This window comes from Pseudophryne corroboree, chromosome 6 (genome assembly GCF_028390025.1).
Source record: "Pseudophryne corroboree isolate aPseCor3 chromosome 6, aPseCor3.hap2, whole genome shotgun sequence".
In the NCBI taxonomy this organism is placed as follows: Eukaryota; Metazoa; Chordata; class Amphibia; order Anura; family Myobatrachidae; genus Pseudophryne; species Pseudophryne corroboree.
The window spans coordinates 305,092,850-305,111,125 of record NC_086449.1 but is presented as its reverse complement, the minus strand read 5'-3'; the positions used below and the strand labels follow the sequence as shown (position 1 = coordinate 305,111,125).

Here is an 18,276-nt window from a genome sequence, read left to right as displayed (position 1 = left end):
GCGGCGGCCATTTTCCCTGAGATTTCTCTATTGAGCATGCGCAGAACTCAGTGAAAATGTCCACTGGGCTATTTTCACTGTGTTCTAGCGGCACTGCGGATGCCGGCGCAGGACTTCGGAGTGGTGAGTATTTTACAAATGGGTGCAGTGTGTGCGGTGGGGGCCCCCTCTGGACTCAGGGGCCCGTGTGTACCGCACACACTGCACCCATTATAGAAACGCCAGTGGCTGGCACCTGTAGTCCAACTGTATAGAAAAAAACCCCCACAACACTGTCTTTAAAAAAAAGTTTTATTACACAGGGTCTTCACCTGGGGGTGGCGGCCTTTAAGCTCTTTTGCATGGCCGCCGCTTTCCAAGGACTTCCGGCGTCTTCACCTGGGGGCGCCACCTCCCCAGGGCTTCCGGTGTCTTCACCTGGGAGGCGGCAGCCTTTAAGCTCTTTTGCATAGCCGCCACCCATCCCGGACTTCCACGGCGTCTTCTCTCTTCATGAGCTTTTTTCCGCTCCTCCTCCGCCGTTGGACTGTCAGCCGCTGCCTCGCGCTTACTTATATAAGTCAGCGGGAAGGGGTGGGGCGATGACGTGGCGAGCCGTGTTTGGCTCGCGGCAGTCATCTTGAATTTCAAAAATGACACTAAGGCACCATTTTTGAAATTGGAAGCCGCTCTCCGCTGCCGAACTCTGCAGAATGGCCCTGACTGCCGCAGCCCGCCGCCACCGCTGCTGCCCGCATCGCCGCAGCATCGGCCCGCAACTCCGCTGCATCCCGCCGCCAAGCCCACCAAGTGATGACAGCGAATCCAGTGACGGATCCGCTGCCCAATCACTGTGTCCTCACAGGGGCGTGCTTTCATAGGTTGAAAGCACGTCCCTGTATGAAAGCGTCACCTCTAATGGTGCCACTTTCCCATGTAATTTCAATGGGCTTTTCCTGCCCATGGCTTGTCCCCGCACACTCCACCACCTTTCCCATTCACAACGGGAGGCACCACGATCGGTGCCTCCCAAACAGATTTAACACCTTGATAATGATTAGAATAATAAAGGAGATACTTATGACACAGAATATGTGTCATAAGTATCTTCTTTATATTATTTTAATCATTAATGACAGGGGAGGCACTGCCTCCCCTGACTGCACGTCCCTGATATATATCTGACGACAGTGCCGGGCCACTGAAACATTGTTAATCTGACATGACCGCTGTTTGTCCGTTATTATGCGACAAGTGCCGCACCTCCAAGCCATTATATATATATATATTTATTTGGAAGTGATGGATAAGATCTGAGCGACCAGTGGTGGCAGAAGAATAAAAAGAACTGCTATTATTAATTAAAAGAAGGGGGTTTATTTGTGAACAGAAAGATGTTTTATATATAAAAAGACTTATAAAAACACATAACTGGCCAAAACGGGGTTACAACATCCAAGGTGCTAAATACTAGCACGATGGGACCCTAGGCACATAACAATGAAAAAGCATCAGAATTAAACTGGCAAGAGAACAGTTTAAAATTTACATGGAGCACATAAAAAGTTGGAAAGCAAATTAAAAAGCATGGGGTTACTAAAAAATACAATTCAAATGTTAAAAATTAAAAATTAAAAATACAGAATTGATGAGGGATAAAAAAGGTTTGGAATGCAATTATAATAATGGAGATGGATAGAAGTAGCTTAACTGATTCACTCAACGCGTTTCGTCTGGTCTGACTTCATCAAGGGGACCCTTTGATGAAGTCAGACCAGACGAAACGCGTTGGGTGAATCCTGATACTACTGAATCCTCAGTTAAGCTACTTCTATCCATCTCCATTATTATAATTGCATTCCAAACCTTTTTTATCCCTCATCAATTCTGTATTTTTAATTTTTAACATTTTAATTGTATTTTTTAGTAATCCCATGCTTTTTAATTTGCTTTCCAACTTTTTATGTGCTCCATGTAAATTTTAAACTGTTCTCTTGCCAGTTTAATTCTGATGCTTTTTCATTGTTATGTGCCTAGGGTCCCATCGTGCTAGTATTTAGCACCTTGGATGTTGTAACCTTGTTTTGGCCAGTTATGTGTTTTTATAAGTCTTTTTATATATAAAACATATTTCTGTTCACAAATAAACCCCCTTCTTTTAATTAATAATAGCAGTCCTTTTTATTCTTCTGCCACCACTGGTCGCTCAGATCTTATCCATCACTTCCAACTTTAATCTTTATCCTGCACTCGTACTAGTGCAGAACCCATTTAAGAGGTAGCAGACGCCCTTTATGTTTTTGGGAGTGGCATGTAGAGACTGTATTTTGGGGTTATTTTTAAGCTGACATACTGTGAAAAACTTGTGTCCACTGCATTTTTTTTTTTTTGGCGCTGTTGGTTCACCCCATACATATATATATATATATATATATATATATATATATATATATATGAAAAACACAACAGTATCTTTATCTTGCGCCAAGTTCAAAGCAGCACCATGGGAGAGGTCCCTGTTGGGAGGACCTCAATAGCATACAGAATAAAAAACAGTTTCCCAAGTGCGCTAAATAAGACTGTATCTACAATGATTCTTCCAGTGTTGTTTCCAGAAGTCAGAATTGAATACTGGAGAAGATTTGTATCTGGGAACCTGTAACGGACACCCCTCACCAAGATGGTCACCCAAACAAGAGGCCCAAGGCCAATTAGTAAAAAAATGTTTTAATAACACATGTTAAAACAAATACAGTTTTCACATAAAATTCCTCATATAGTGTTCACAAAGATGTGTTTAAAATGATGACAATAAAGGATAACCAGTATGTTCGTTGTGTGGTCTTTAACTCTAGATACTCCCTCACCTTTTTCAAGGTGCGAGCTTAAGAGGGATTATCTTCACAAACTATGCTGGAAACTCCTGACTGACAAACCCAACGCATTTCGTCTTATCGACTTCATCAGGGGTAACAAATATATAAAACAGGCTTATTTGCCATTAATAGATTTGTGTGTGGAGAATCACAACCTTGGATATAGGATACCCCTTCAAATACCCGCAATCAGCATCCACGCTTCCTGCCACCGCACTCACGCCACGAGCAGCCGGAAGTTGTCACAGGCAGCACTTCCGGGTCACAGGTCCCAACGGTCACCATAGCAACACAGCGGTTTACATTCCACTGGAGGCGCCTGACATACCACCGCTGGCCGCAACGCTGCAGAGAGGGAGGGGAAGGAGATGTCAAATACAATCCCCTTAAAGTTTACAAAAACATAACAATACAGTACAAATACTCATATGACAGTGCAATATGAGAATACAGTACAAATACATCTCAAGAGGAGGAGGCTGAACACAGGCCTCCTCCTCTCTTATTAACATATGTAACAATGCAAAATTAGAGAATCATCATACATAATAACACCAGTAATTATAATATCTAAAATAAGAAATAAATTACTGCAATTAATCACAAACACTGATGACTATACTGCAGATGCTGCCTACAAGGACAAGCTATAGTTAATGTGGCTCCTGCATTTAAAGTACAGTACCTATCACATGATGCTATTCCAGTTGATTTTATTCTTTAGTCCATTGGAACACATCGCGCCCAGTCTAAAGAGCCATCTTGATTCAGCCAGTAGCAGCGCCTTGCAACGATCCCCACCCCTCAAAGACAGGGGAATGTGATCGATCATAAAATGCCTTAGCATGGACAGAGTATGTCCTTTTTCTTTAAAATGGAGCGCCATTGGTAGATCCAGATTACTCCCCGCCAAATGAATGACCGATCAATGAAGAGCCATATGCTCTCTGAATTAACGCAAAGTTTGCCCCACATAATAAAAACCACTGGGACGATAGATTACATAAATAACAAATTCAGTTTTACATGTTAGTACGTGTCGAATTTCATATAGTTAGTTTATCCATATGTGGGTGCTTAAAGCTTTTACATTGCATCATATACCTACAGGTTGTGCAAATGAAGCTACTATAACAACCAGGAGGTTTAGGATACACATTGGGTTCAGGTTTTATACCCAACCTGGAGACAATCAGATTTTATCAACATATCTCTCAAATTACAATAAGTCTAATGTTGGTAAAACATTGAAGATCCTTGTCAGATTTAATTATAGGCCACAGGGCCTGTCTGGCATGTTTTATAATAGGGCTCGCAACTGTATATGAGCTAACCCTCGGCATAATATTAGAAATAGACCGGGCCTTGGATCATGACAAATGGTGGTGATATGATGCACAGGTCTTGAACAGTCATTTAGTGACCTGAGTCAACGGACTGGTTTGAACATTTACATTGACCTTTTCATTGTTTTCATTGTTTCTATGATGAATTATTGATGCACCTTGAGTGCTATGATGGATGAAGATATTGGGGGTCATTCCGACTCGATCGCTCGCTGCAGTTTGTCGCAGCGATCGGGTCGGAACTGCGCATGCGCCGGCTCCGCAGTGCGCCTCTGAGCCAGAGGCGGTCGCTGGGTGGGAGGGGGCTGGACGGCGGCATTAAGCCGCCATTAGGGGGAGAAGTCCGGCCAACGCAGGCATGGCCGGACCGTTGGGGGGACGTGCCGCCGCGGCTGCGTGATGTCACACGCAGTCGCTGCAGGCTGGGGAGCGATGAGTACCTCCCGTCCAGCACGCTAAAGCTGCACTGGTCGGGAGCTACTCTTGAAGTGCAAAGGCATCTCCGCTGTGCGATGCCTTTGCACTTCTGCAGGGGGGGGTGACACTGACATGCGGGATGGACTAGACCTGTTTTGGGCGACCCCCGCATGTCAGTGTGAATGATCGTAACTGTGCTAAATTTAGCACAGCTACGATCAACTCGGAATGACCCCCATTGTAATTTTTTTTTGCTGAGCCAACAATCTGTTTTGTGATTTCTATGGATGCCCTATCTTGGGTGAAAATAAATTTGACATTTTTTTCTATATGAACATGATGTTTGAGTGCCTCTTCATATATATTCTTATTTTATCTGGACTATGATGGAATTAAGGGAGCACCTCGTGGATAAGCGATTAGAAGTATTCAAATGTTTACATGAATGGTTATATACACACTAGTGATGTGCACCTGAAATTTTTCGGGTTTTGTGTTTTGGTTTTGGGTTCGGTTCCGTGGCCGTGTTTTGGGTTCGAACGCGTTTTGGCAAAACCTCACCGAATTTTTTTTGTCGGATTCGGGTGTTTTTTTCAAAAAACCCTAAAAAACAGCTTAAATCATAGAATTTGGGGGTCATTTTGATCCCATAGTATTATTAACCTCAATAACCATAATTTCCACTCATTTTCAGTCTATTCTGAACACCTCACACCTCACAATATTATTTTTAGTCCTAAAATTTGCACAGAGGTCGCTGGATAGCTAAGCTAAGCGACACAAGTGCCGACACAAACACCTGGCCCATCTAGGAGTGGCACTGCAGTGTCACGCAGGATGGCCCTTCCAAAAAATACTCCCCAAACAGCACATGACGCAAAGAAAAAAAGAGGCGCAATGAGGTAGCTGTGTGACGACTAAGCTAAGCGACCCTAGTGGCCGACACAAACACCTGGCCCATCTAGGAGTGGCACTGCAGTGTCACGCAGGATGGCCCTTCCAAATAATACTCCCCAAACAGCACATGACGCAAAGAAAAAAAGAGGCGCAATGAGGTAGCTGTGTGACGACTAAGCTAAGCGACCCTAGTGGCCGACACAAACACCTGGCCCATCTAGGAGTGGCACTGCAGTGTCAGACAGGATGGCACTTAAAAAAATACTCCCCAAATAGCACATGACGCAAAGAAAAATGAAAAAAAAAAAGAGGTGCAAGATGGAATTGTCCTTGGGCCCTCCCACCCACCCTTATGTTGTAAAAACAGGACATGCACACTTTAACGAACCCATCATTTCAGCGACAGGGTCTGCCACACGACTGTGACTGAAATGACTGGTTGGTTTGGGCCCCCACCAAAAAAGAAGCAATCAATCTCTCCTTGCACAAACTGGCTCTACAGAGGCAAGATGTCCACCTCATCATCATCCTCCGATTCATCACCCCTTTCACTGTGTACATCCCCCTCCTCACAGATTATTAATTCGTCCCCACTGGAATCCACCATCTCAGGTCCCGGTGTACTTTCTGGAGGCAATTTCTGCTGGTGAATGTCTCCATGGAGGAATTGATTATAATTCATTTTAATGAACATCATCTTCTCCACATTTTCTGGAAGTAACCTCGTACGCCGATTGCTGACAAGGTGAGCGGCGGCACTAAACACTCTTTCGGAGTACACACTGGAGGGAGGGCAATTTAGGTAAAATAAAGCCAGTTTGTGCAGGGCCTCCAAATTGCCTCTTTTTCCTGCCAGTATACGTACGGACTGTCTGACGTGCCTACTTGGATGCGGTCACTCATATAATCCTCCACCATTCTTTCAATGGTGAGAGAATCATATGCAGTGACAGTAGACGACATGTCAGTAATCGTTGGCAGGTCCTTCAGTCCGGACCAGATGTCAGCATCAGCAGTCGCTCCAGACTGCCCTGCATCACCGCCAGCGGGTGGGCTCGGAAATTCGTAGCCTTTTCCTCGCACCCCCAGTTGCGGGAGAATGTGAAGGAGGAGATGTTGACGGGTCGCGTTCCGCTTGACTTGACAATTTTCTCACCAGCAGGTCTTTGAACCTCTGCAGACTTGTGTCTGCCGGAAAGAGAGATCCAACGTAGGTTTTAAATCTAGGATCGAGCACGGTGGCCAAAATGTAGTGCTCTGATTTCAACAGATTGACCACCCGTGAATCCTGGTTAAGCGAATGAAGGGCTCCATCCACAAGTCCCACATGCCTAGCGGAATCGCTCTGTTTTAGCTCCTCCTTCAATGCCTTCAGCTTCTTCTGCAAAAGCCTGATGAGGGGAATGACCTGACTCAGGCTGGCAGTGTCTGAACTGACTTCACGTTTGGCAAGTTCAAAAGGTTGCAGAACCTTGCACAATGTTGAAATCATTCTCCACTGCGCTTGAGACAGGTGCATTCCACCTCCTTTGCCTATATCGTGGGCAGATGTATAGGCTTGAATGGCCTTTTGCTGCTCCTCCATCCTCTGAAGCATATAGAGGGTTGAATTCCACCTCGTTACCACCTCTTGCTTCAGATGATGGCAGGGCAGGTTCAGGTGTTTTTGGTGGTGCTCCAGTCTTCTGTACGCGGTGCCTGTACGCCGAAAGTGGCCCGCAATTCTTCTGGCCACCGACAGCATCTCTTGCACGCCCCTGTCGTTTTTTAAATAATTCTGCACCACCAAATTCAAGGTATGTGCAAAACATGGGACGTGCTGGAATTTGCCCAGATGTAATGCACGCACAATATTGCTGGCGTTGTCCGATGCCACAAATCCCCAGGAGAGTCCAAGTGGGGTAAGCCATTCTGCGATGATCTTCCTCAGTTGCCGTAAGAGGATTTCAGCTGTGTGCGTATTCTGGAAAGCGGTGATACAAAGCGTAGCCTGCCTCGGAACGAGTTGGCGTTTGCGAGATGCTGCTACTGGTGCCGCCGCTGCTGTTCTTGCTGCGGGAGGCAATACATCTACCCAGTGGGCTGTCACAGTCATGTAGTCCTGAGTCTGCCCTGCTCCACTTGTCCTCATGTCGGTGGTTAAGTGGACATTGGGTACAACTGCATTTTTTAGGACACTGGTGAGTCTTTTTCTGACGTCCGTGTACATTCTCGGTATCGCCTGCCTAGAGAAGTGGAACCTAGATGGTATTTGGTAACGGGGGCACACTACCTCAAGCAATTGTCTAGTTCCCTGTGAACTAACGGCGGATACTGGACGCACGTCTAATACCAACATAGTTGTCAAGGCCTCAGTTATCCGCTTTGCAACAGGATGACTGCTGTGATATTTCATCTTCCTCGCAAAGGACTGTTGGACAGTCAATTGCTTACTGGAAGTAGTACAAGTGGTCTTCCGACTTCCCCTCTGGGATGACGATCGACTCCCAGCAGCAACAACAGCAGCGCCAGCAGCAGTAGGCGTTACACTCAAGGATGCATCGGAGGAATCCCAGGCAGGAGAGGACTCATCAGACTTGCCAGTGACATGGCCTGCAGGACTATTGGCTTTCCTGGGTAAGGAGGCAATTGACACTGAGGGAGTTGGTGGTGTGGTTTGCGCGAGCTTGGTTACAAGAGGAAGGGATTTACTGGTCAGTGGACTGCTTCCGCTGTCGCCCAAAGTTTTTGAACTTGTCACTGACTTATTATTAATGCGCTGCAGGTGACGTATAAGGGAGGATGTTCCGAGGTGGTTAACGTCCTTACCCCTACTTATTACAGTTTGACAAAGGCAACACACGGCTTGACACCAGTTGTCCGCATTTCTGTTGAAATAATTCCACACTGAAGAGCTGATTTTTTTTTGTATTTTGACCAGGCATGTCAATGGCCATATTCCTCCCACGGACAACAGGTGTCTCCCCGGGTGCCTGACTTAAACAAACCACCTCACCATCAGAATCCTCCTTGTCAATTTCCTCCCCAGCGCCAGCAACACCCATATCCTCATCCTGGTGTACTTCAACAGTGACATCTTCAATTTGACTATCAGGAACTGGACTGCGGGTGCTCCTTCCAGCACTTGCAGGGGGCGTGCAAATGGTGGAAGGCGCAAGCTCTTCCCGTTCAGTGTTGGGAAGGTCAGGCATCGCAACCGACACAATTGGACTCTCCTTTGGGATTTGGAATTTCGAAGAACGCACAGTTCTTTGCTGTGCTTTTGCCGCAAGTCTTTTCTTTTTTGTAGCGAGAGGATGAGTGCTTCCATCCTCATGTGAAGCTGAACCACTAGCCATGAACATAGGCCAGGGCCTCAGCCGTTCCTTGCCACTCCGTGTCGTAAATGGCATATTGGCAAGTTTACGCTTCTCCTCAGATGCTTTTAATTTTGATTTTTGGGTCATTTTTTTACTGATCTTTTGTGTTTTGAATTTTACATGCTCTGTACTATGACATTGGGCATCGGCCTTGGCAGACAACGTTGATGGCATTTCATCGTCTCGGCCATGACTAGTGGCAGCAGCTTCAGCACGAGGTGGAAGTGGATCTTGATCTTTCCCTATTTTTTTAACCTCAACATTTTTGTTCTCCATATTTTAATGCGCACATCTAAAAGCCACCACAGGTATACAATGTAGATGGATGGATAGTATAGTATTATATTACTTATGGAGGACGAGTGCACTGACGACACAGAGGTAGGTACAGCCGTGGCCTACCGTACTGCTAATATATATAATATACTGTATATAACGGACCTGGTGGACACTATCAGCAGACTGCTAAACTAGTATGAAGAAAAAAAAACCCACCACAGGTAGGTATACAATACAATGTAGATTGATGGATAGTAAGTATAGTATTATATTACTTATGGACGACGAGTGCACTGACGACACAGAGGTAGGTACAGCCGTGGCCTACCGTACTGCTTATATATATAATATACTGTATATAACGGACCTGGTGGACACTGTCAGCAGACTGCTAAACTAGTATGAAGAAAAAAAAAACCACCACAGGTAGGTATACAATACAATGTAGATGGATGGATAGTAAGTATAGTATTATATTACTTATGGACGACGAGTGCACTGACGACACAGAGGTAGGTACAGCCGTGGCCTACCGTACTGCTTATATATAATATACTGTATATAACGGACCTGGTGGACACTGTCAGCAGACTGCTAAACTAGTATGAAGGAAAAAAAAACCACCACAGGTAGGTAGGTATACAATACAATGTAGATGGATGGATAGTAAGTATAGTATTATATTACTTATGGACAACGAGTGCACTGATGACACAGAGGTAGGTACAGCCGTGGCCTACCGTACTGCTTATATATATAATATACTGTATATAACGGACCTGGTGGACACTGTCAGCAGACTGCTAAACTAGTATGAAGAAAAAAAAATAAACACCACAGGAGTGTTTTTCAGGCAGACAAACGTATACTGGACTGGTGGTCACTGTCAGCAAAACTGTGCACTGTACTCCTGCTATAACTGCTCCCCAGTCCCCACAATTAGGCAGTGTGAGCAGTGCACTCAGCAGAGATATATCATGCAGCAGTGCAGCACACTGAGCACAGATATGGTGGAGCGTTTTTTTTAAGGCAGAGAAACAAAGGATTAAACTAACTCACTGGTGGTAAACCCTGCACTGTACTCCCTAACAGCTGCTCCCCGTCCCCAATCCTCCCCACATAACTAAGTCACTCAGTTTACTCTGTTCTTTTCTAATATAACGGAGAGGACGCCAGCCACGTCCTCTCCCTATCAATCTCAATGCACGTGTGAAAATGGCGGCAACGCGCGGCTCCTTATATAGAATCTGAATCTCGTGAGAATCCGACAGCGGGATGATGACGTTCAGGCGCGCTCGGGTTAACCGAGCAAGGCGGGAGGATCCGAGTCGCTCGGACCCGTGTAAAAAAAAGGTGAAGTTCGGGCGGGTCGGATCCCGAGGATCCGAACCCGCTCATCACTAATACACACACATATATATATATATATATATATATATATATATAACAGAAATAAGATAGGAACACCTCCTAGTGCAAATAATGTAGTGTGATGATCACCACACAGTGAATTAGGGTATAAGTAAACCCGTACTCAATCAATCAAGAATAGCTTATCTCACACTCTTTATCCACAAAGTGTTGCTGACATCACCAGGACTTTTTCTGTATGTATTTAATGAAGATCCAGAATGCATAAAAACATGAAATTTTTTTTTACAAAAACTTACATAGTGTAAAACAATTAAAACACACTAGGAGCACTGCACAAATGCTAGTAGTTGCTCGTACATCAGATAGAAAAGGTTTTTGCTTATCTGAGTATTATCCAGCCATGGATGCCCAACACGTTTCGTCCAGGTGGAGCAAGTGTCCCCACCTCCAGACTTCCTCATGGGTAAAGTGATATCATATTAGTTACACACATTTGGATAATCTGTGTAACAATACAGGGTGATTCAAAAGTCTCAGTACACCCTTGTCAAAGTCGCAGTACACCCTCTTGTTTCAAAAACTATGCTGGAAATGGGAAAACTGACAACTCCAAGATGGTCAATTTCAAGATGGCACCCATGTTCGGTACATACCCTAAAAGATAGCCCACCTACCCATACTTTCCTGGAGTATTCAGTTTTCCATTTCATGCATAGTTTTTGAAACAAAAGGGTGTACTGCAACTTTTAAATCACCCTGTAGATTAGCAATTAGCAGGGTGAAGATTTTAGCAAAGTCACTTGCTGTATTAATTAGGCTGTTTGAGCAACAAAGTGGTAATAACAATCACACACTAGTGGAAACTTTGTAGCATTGGAAGTATTGATTCATCAAAGTCACCTGCTGTATGGTCCACATGGAGTTGTGCACAATGTCACATATTTTATTCTTTAAAATATGGGGTAGGCTGTGCTATTGTTTCTTTTGACAGTGTATTCATAAATGTCAAAATATGTGATCAAAATATGTGATCAACATCATCCGTTAGTGTGCACATTGTTTGTAGACAGACATTGACACGCATTATGTCCTGCCCTAGTGTTTACTCCTTGGTGTCCTCATGCCAGAAGCAGTCCCATGATTATTTGTTCCTGATCTTCCCGTAGAGGTTGAGACCAGTAGGTAGGCGTTCACTCATGCAAGAAAAAAAGCCATTTGTTTCCCCCAGCACCCTGAATGATAACCGTAACCAGATTTAAATTCCTCATAATAATAGAATTCAGAGATCTTCGTTACACATATTTGCGCAAATGTGTGAATAAGCCCCAAAGCCGCATCAAGGCGTCTCTGTATATTTGGGGTCCCTAGCGCTATATCTAGGTGCAGGGTGTGGCACCCCAAAACACCAGCATAAGCCAGAAAGCCCAGCGTAGCATACCAGTGAAAAAACTATAGTGTTAATAAATTAGTATTTAGGAAGCCGAAGCTATAGAGAAAGTGATACAAAAATGAAATGCAATTAAAATAGAGAAATAGTGTTAAAAAATTAATAAGTGAAAAGTGTTAATAGAATGTAAGGGTATGCCACACTAAGGTCATCCAGCTCAGCCAGTCCAGAGGCACCACACCTCACACCTCCATTACCCCAATCTGGGTCTAAGATTAACCAGCAAGGAGCCACATGATAATGGCTCCTTACTACAATATGTCTAAGCTAAGAGCTACCTACCTTGGAGCAACCCCATAATGCTCCATGTGGCATGTCAGGGCCTGCACCTCCTCCTAATGCAGGAACCTCTCTGCCTCTCACAACAAACATATATATTGGTAGATGCTCAATTAGCTTAGTGATATCATTCAGGTGCTCGAAAGGGAGGAGTATTTCTAAGCAAGAAAAAAAGCCATTTGTTTCCCCCAGCACCCTGAATGATAACCGTAACCAGATTTAAATTCCTCATAATAATAGAATTCAGAGATCTTCGTTACACATATTTGCGCAAATGTCTGAATAAGCCCCAAAGCCGCATCAAGGCGTCTCTGTATATTTGGGGTCCCTAGCGCTTTATCTAGGTGCAGGGTGTGGCACCCCAAAACACCAGCATAAGCCAGAAAGCCCAGCGTAGCATACCAGTGAAAAACTATAGTGTTAATAAATTAGTATTTAGGAAGCCGAAGCTATAGAGAAAGTGATACAAAAATGAAATGCAATTAAAATAGAGAAATAGTGTTTTTAAATTCCTCATAATAATAGAATTCAGAGATCTTCGTTACACATATTTGCGCAAATGTGTGAATAAGCCCCAAAGCCGCATCAAGGCATCTCTGTATATTTGGGGCATTATGGGGTTGCTCCAAGGTAGGTAGCTCTTAGCTTAGACATATTGTAGTAAGGAGCCATTATCATGTGGCTCCTTGCTGGTTAATCTTAGACCCAGATTGGGGTAATGGAGGTGTGAGGTGTGGTGCCTCTGGACTTACTGAGCTGGATGGCCTTAGTGTGGCATACCCTTACATTCTATTAACACTTTTCACTTATTAATTTTTTAACACTATTTCTCTATTTTAATTGCATTTCATTTTTGTATCACTTTCTCTATAGCTTCGGCTTCCTAAATACTAATTTATTAACACTATCGTTTTTTCACTGGTATGCTACACTGGGCTTTCTGGCTTATGCTGGTGTTTTGGGGTGCCACACCCTGCACCTAGATATAGCGCTAGGGACCCCAAATATACAGAGACGCCTTGATGCGGCTTTGGGGCTTATTCACACATTTGCGCAAATATGTGTAACGAAGATCTCTGGATTCTATTATTATGAGGAATTTAAATCTGGTTACGGTTATCATTCAGGGTGCTGGGGGAAACAAATGGCTTTTTTTCTTGCTTAGAAATACCCCTCCCTTTCGAGCACCTGAATGATATCACTAAGCTAATTGAGCATCTACCAATATATATGTTAGGCGTTCACTCATGACAGAGTCTAAAGTAGAGTGATGAGGGTGGGCTTGAAGCACCTGCTCCCGAAACTGGATGTAGTTGCTTTACTGATGCCGGAATCCCCTGACACGGCACAATTCAAATTCTCATCCCTAACTTAACGTGACCACAGCCCACCCACCATCATCAGTGGATTAGGTGTATGGCATGGCAGCAGGGCCGGCGACAGGGGGGTACAAAGTGGACAACTGTTCCGGACCCCAAGGATCAGTGGAGCCCCATGTATATGCTGATAAGTACCTGACAGGAAATGCTCTGCCTCACCTCACCGCACGTCACTGCTGTGCGTGCAAAGTAGAAACACCTTCTCCTTTGTTGCAATAAGAAAACTGTGTGAGAACAGTTAATGGAGCGAAGTTATCTTTGGAGCAGCCTATCAAATTGTGCTGTCCTAGCATGTCTGCAAGTGTAATTTGCTCCGTTTATACATGTTATCACTGTGAATTGTAATTACAAAAGTTCATTAACAAGGCTAAAATTGTGCCCGCTAATAAACAGGCCCTTACTCTTGTGTACTAGAACCCATTAACATTCAACTCTGATCCAATGTGCCCCTGAGATAGGATTTTTGGGCTTTGCACTACATCTACAATATATGAAGATACACAGTCTGTACTAATGTTTTATATGCAGCCATCTGAGGTAACATCTCTTTGAAATATTCCGTTAACACACAGTGTTTATTTTCTTATAGAGACAATGTGGTACAGTACATCTACTCTAAATAGCTGTCCAGAGAACAGTACAAACAGTATATAAAACCAATATAAAGGTTTATAAAGACTTTCTCCTTGTAAGGTATTCAGTAGATTCAATTGTAAAATGCAATGAACTTTACGGAATTTCAAGGTCTGCTTTAAAATAAATCTGTCAGTTTTATATCCCCCTAGTTTAGAAAGTACAAAAATAACCCAAAAAGGTCCATTGCTAAGTTGCAGAAATGCTTAAGAAAAATATATTAACTTTAGAATTTCCAAGCCAGACTCTGCTGTGACATTGTCTAATAAAGAACAAAACAAAAGAATAAGATTTAGCATTAGTTGATTTTGCTTGGGGGCAGTAGGAGTATTTAGGTGACAGATGAAGAATATGCAGTTTGGCTATGGCTCAGCTTCCCTAAGGCGACCCTGTTAAGATAAATCTAAACCCTTGTTCCTACTTCAATGTTTCTTTTTATTCCTGTTTAAAATATGCTGTTGCCAGTGGTAGAAGTGCATTAAGCAAAGAATCAGAGTCATGAAAGGTACACTATGTCTTCTTGGTAGGACTGTGGCTTGACCTCGGCAAGTATAGTTCTTAAAGCCAACATTCCACTGAGTTGGCTCAAAAGTGGCTGCTAATGAAGACTTTCATTATTATATCCATCTGGCACAAAAATGAGAGCTTGCAAAATGTAATGCTGATCTATTCTATTGTATCTTTGGCCCAGAGCTCGCCACAGGTCACGCATGTTTTTTTCTTTTTACTTGTACAGCTCAATGTTTCACTCCTTTGTACAAAATAACAGTGGTAGTAGAAGACTCTTATAATAATAATAATAATATACTTTATTTGTCATTTACAAAATCGACAACGAAAATGTGAATGAAAAGACAATAGGAAGCTCATAAGCCATAAAAATAACAGTAACAGTTTGATACATCTGGAAAGCAATTGCAAACCTACTGATCATTTAGCAGCCGGATAGCAGTTGGAAAAAAGCTGTTTAGCATGCGGTTTGAATGAGCACGGATACTTCTGAACCGTTTTTGGGATGGCAATCTTTCAAAGATCAAACAATTTGGATGACTCTCATCAGTGAGTATACTCCTAGCTTTCCTTAGTACTTTTCTAGTGTACAAGTATGTGCTCACGGAAATACACTGTGGGTCTTGGTTTGATTCTAATCTATGTGTGTTCTAAAGTTGTTTGCTACTTTTGTAGATCGGGATGGAATAAACTGGAAATTGATTTGGAAGATTTGTGAAATACGGATGAGTTGACAAACCTTACTAAGGCCCTCATTCCGAGTTGTTCGCTCGCAAGCTGCTTTTAGCAGCATTGCACACGCTAAGCCGCCGCCTACTGGGAGTGAATCTTAGCTTAGCAAAATTGCGAACGAAAGATTCTCTAAATTGCAAATAGAAATTTCTTTGCAGTTTCTGAGTAGCTCGATACTTACTCTGCCACTGCGATCAGTTCAGTCAGTTTCGTTCCTGGTTTGACGTCACAAACACACCCAGCGTTCGCCCAGACACTCCCCCGTTTCTCCAGCCACTCCCGCGTTTTTCCCAGAAACGGTAGCGTTTTTTCACACACACCCATAAAACGGCCAGATTCCGCCCAGAAACACCCACTTCCTGTCAATCACATTACGATCACCAGAACGAAGAAAAAACCTCATAATGCCGTGAGTAAAATACCAAACTTCTTAGCAAATTTACTTGGCGCAGTCGCAGTGCGAACATTGCGCATGCACAATTAGCGGAAAATCGCTGCGATGCGAAGAAAATTACTGAGCGAACAACTCGGAATGAGGGCCTAAATTGTAAATTCGCTCATAATAGGATTGTAACCAGCAATGAAGTACATATTCAATTTTGAGATTTAGAAGCTCACTGAGATAAAATCATTGAAAACTTCAGTAGTTCAATTTGACTGCATGAGAGTACTTCTAAAGCAGCAAAGGGAAATAACAAGTAAACAAAGAAATTGAACATTAATCTTTTTAGGAGACTAGACCTTATAAATAATGCATGACGTGTGTAATTTGCTATTGTGTGTAGTGCTGGTAATAGCTGGTGTATGCAGTTTTTCCTTGTACTGCTGATATTGTAAGTAATTTACATCTGTAAACTCTATAGCCTTTGCTATGTACAGTACTTAACCATAAAGTTGCATTATAATTCTGTTTAAGTTGCATTGTACCGCTGCGTAACAAACATATTACTCAACTGTAAATGGCCAACAGACTATGCAGCAATCATTTACATCAACCTGATTTTTTCATGTAAATGATTGCCACTTAAAAAAAAAAAAAAAAAACAGGAGAACTCTCACAGTAGTAAACCAAAGGCTCCTCACTTCCCCTATTGCACCATACATGTTCCCTAGAATTTGACCATATAGAGCCATAGTAATTACCAGTGAAATGCACTGGTATCATTAGTTAATATTATGGTTGCTTATCCTTCAATATACAGCTTTTAATTGCCAACACCAGGCATGCTTTTTGCTATGTCTGCACTTCACCAAATCTGTTGGCTGTTTGGATCCAACATCTTAAAGGGGTACATGACAGACAGAGACACGGACTCCTTCAAGGTGCACCACCCATGCATTACTTACTAGCTCTCAGTGCTGGAGGGCCACAAAGCATCTCTTTCTCTACAGGCAGTGTGCAGCCTAAACTACAAAGACCAGGCATACTAGGCAAGCACTTGTATTGTGGAGGTGCCTTCCTCCCTCTCAGTGCCTCTGCAGCTGATGTCCAAAGGTGACATTTTCCATTTCCACTGTAACTACTACCAGATAGTGGTTAAGATCTAAGTTATCTGCCCTGTGCATACCAGGACAAGAAGACCATAATTAGATTTACTAGTAATGGAACCTAAATAAAAGGTAAAAAAAGAGACTGCATCTAAGCCCTGTGGTATCTTAGAGGCCTTTTTATGAAATAATATATGCAAGATATTCCCACGAAAAAAAAATTGGGGGGATACCCGCAAATATTAAGTATCCCCTGAATGTACCATGGAGGGTCCGCAGCAGATATATCCTTATATGCCATGCTTCCTCTATTTCTGACAGTAGCCACAGCCCCCATAAGTTTCTAAGCGGGCCGCAAAGCTGTCAGATTTACCAAGCTATGGAATGTAAAGAATTCTGGAGATTGGACCTGGTAGCTAACGCCATCTGAAGATGGCATTAGCACAAAAGTTCCCAAACTTTTTTCAATCGCGGTGCCCTAGAAATCAGAACTAGGCCAAAAGTTTCTTATTAATAAATTTAGATGGAAATATTAAATTAAAATAATTGTGTTTATATGTCATCTTTAGGTTCAATTGTTTGTCCACCTATTTCATGACTGACAGCCACCAGCACTGATTTTGCCTATTTTATTGACCATAAATAATTTGAATTTGTCCTAAACCACCAACCTAGGACACCCCTGCAAGAGCTTTATGACACCTCAGGATGCTACGGCACACAGTTTGAGAACCACTACATTAGCACACTGTAGCCTAATTGGCTACACATCACAAAAATGGTTGCCTCACATGCATAGGAAGTAGACAGAGCATGCTAGCAGTCTCGCTAGATGAGTGGCAAAATCTCTGATGGTCCTGGTCCCTGTGTGTGGTATTTGATATATATGGGTGACACATAATTTCTTACTACCAAGAATATTGGCAGTAAGAAATTACAATTGCCGGGTCTGAAACCCAAGAATTGATAAATATGCTCCTTAGAAAAGCAAAAAGATTATTTGCTTTGTGACCAATTTAGAAATTGTGCATTGTTTTACTTGCTGTAAAAATATAAGAATGCTTTTCTTATTTAACAAAAATACACAGTCATATGGGATGGTTAGTAAAAGGAGAAATGTGAAGAAAGAATTGTACACTACATCTTGAACTGCTGTTTTATAGAAAAGGTAACACACTCGAGTTGAAAAGTTAAGACTGGAGAAAAAAAAATCTACATTATGCTGTTTTTGTAAGTGGGCCAGCAGCGGAAAATCAGGGCAAGTCTCAACACTTTATCACT

General features: G+C 42.9%; 1 protein-coding gene across 4 annotated transcripts in view; it reads left to right on the top strand.

Moving 5' to 3' along the window:
- Window positions 1-18,276, top strand: part of THSD4 (thrombospondin type 1 domain containing 4) — a 1,279,073-nt gene that overhangs the window by 1,228,855 nt on the left and 31,942 nt on the right. Inside the window, exon 16 of one of the 4 annotated variants that reach the window (XM_063926206.1) lies at window positions 2,583-2,796. The exons of the other annotated variants lie outside the window; for them this stretch is intronic. Coding sequence (XP_063782276.1) covers window positions 2,583-2,723 — 141 coding nt within the window. The 3' untranslated portion in view covers window positions 2,724-2,796. Of the gene's footprint in view, window positions 1-2,582; window positions 2,797-18,276 lie in introns of those variants that run through there. 4 annotated transcript variants of the gene reach the window in all.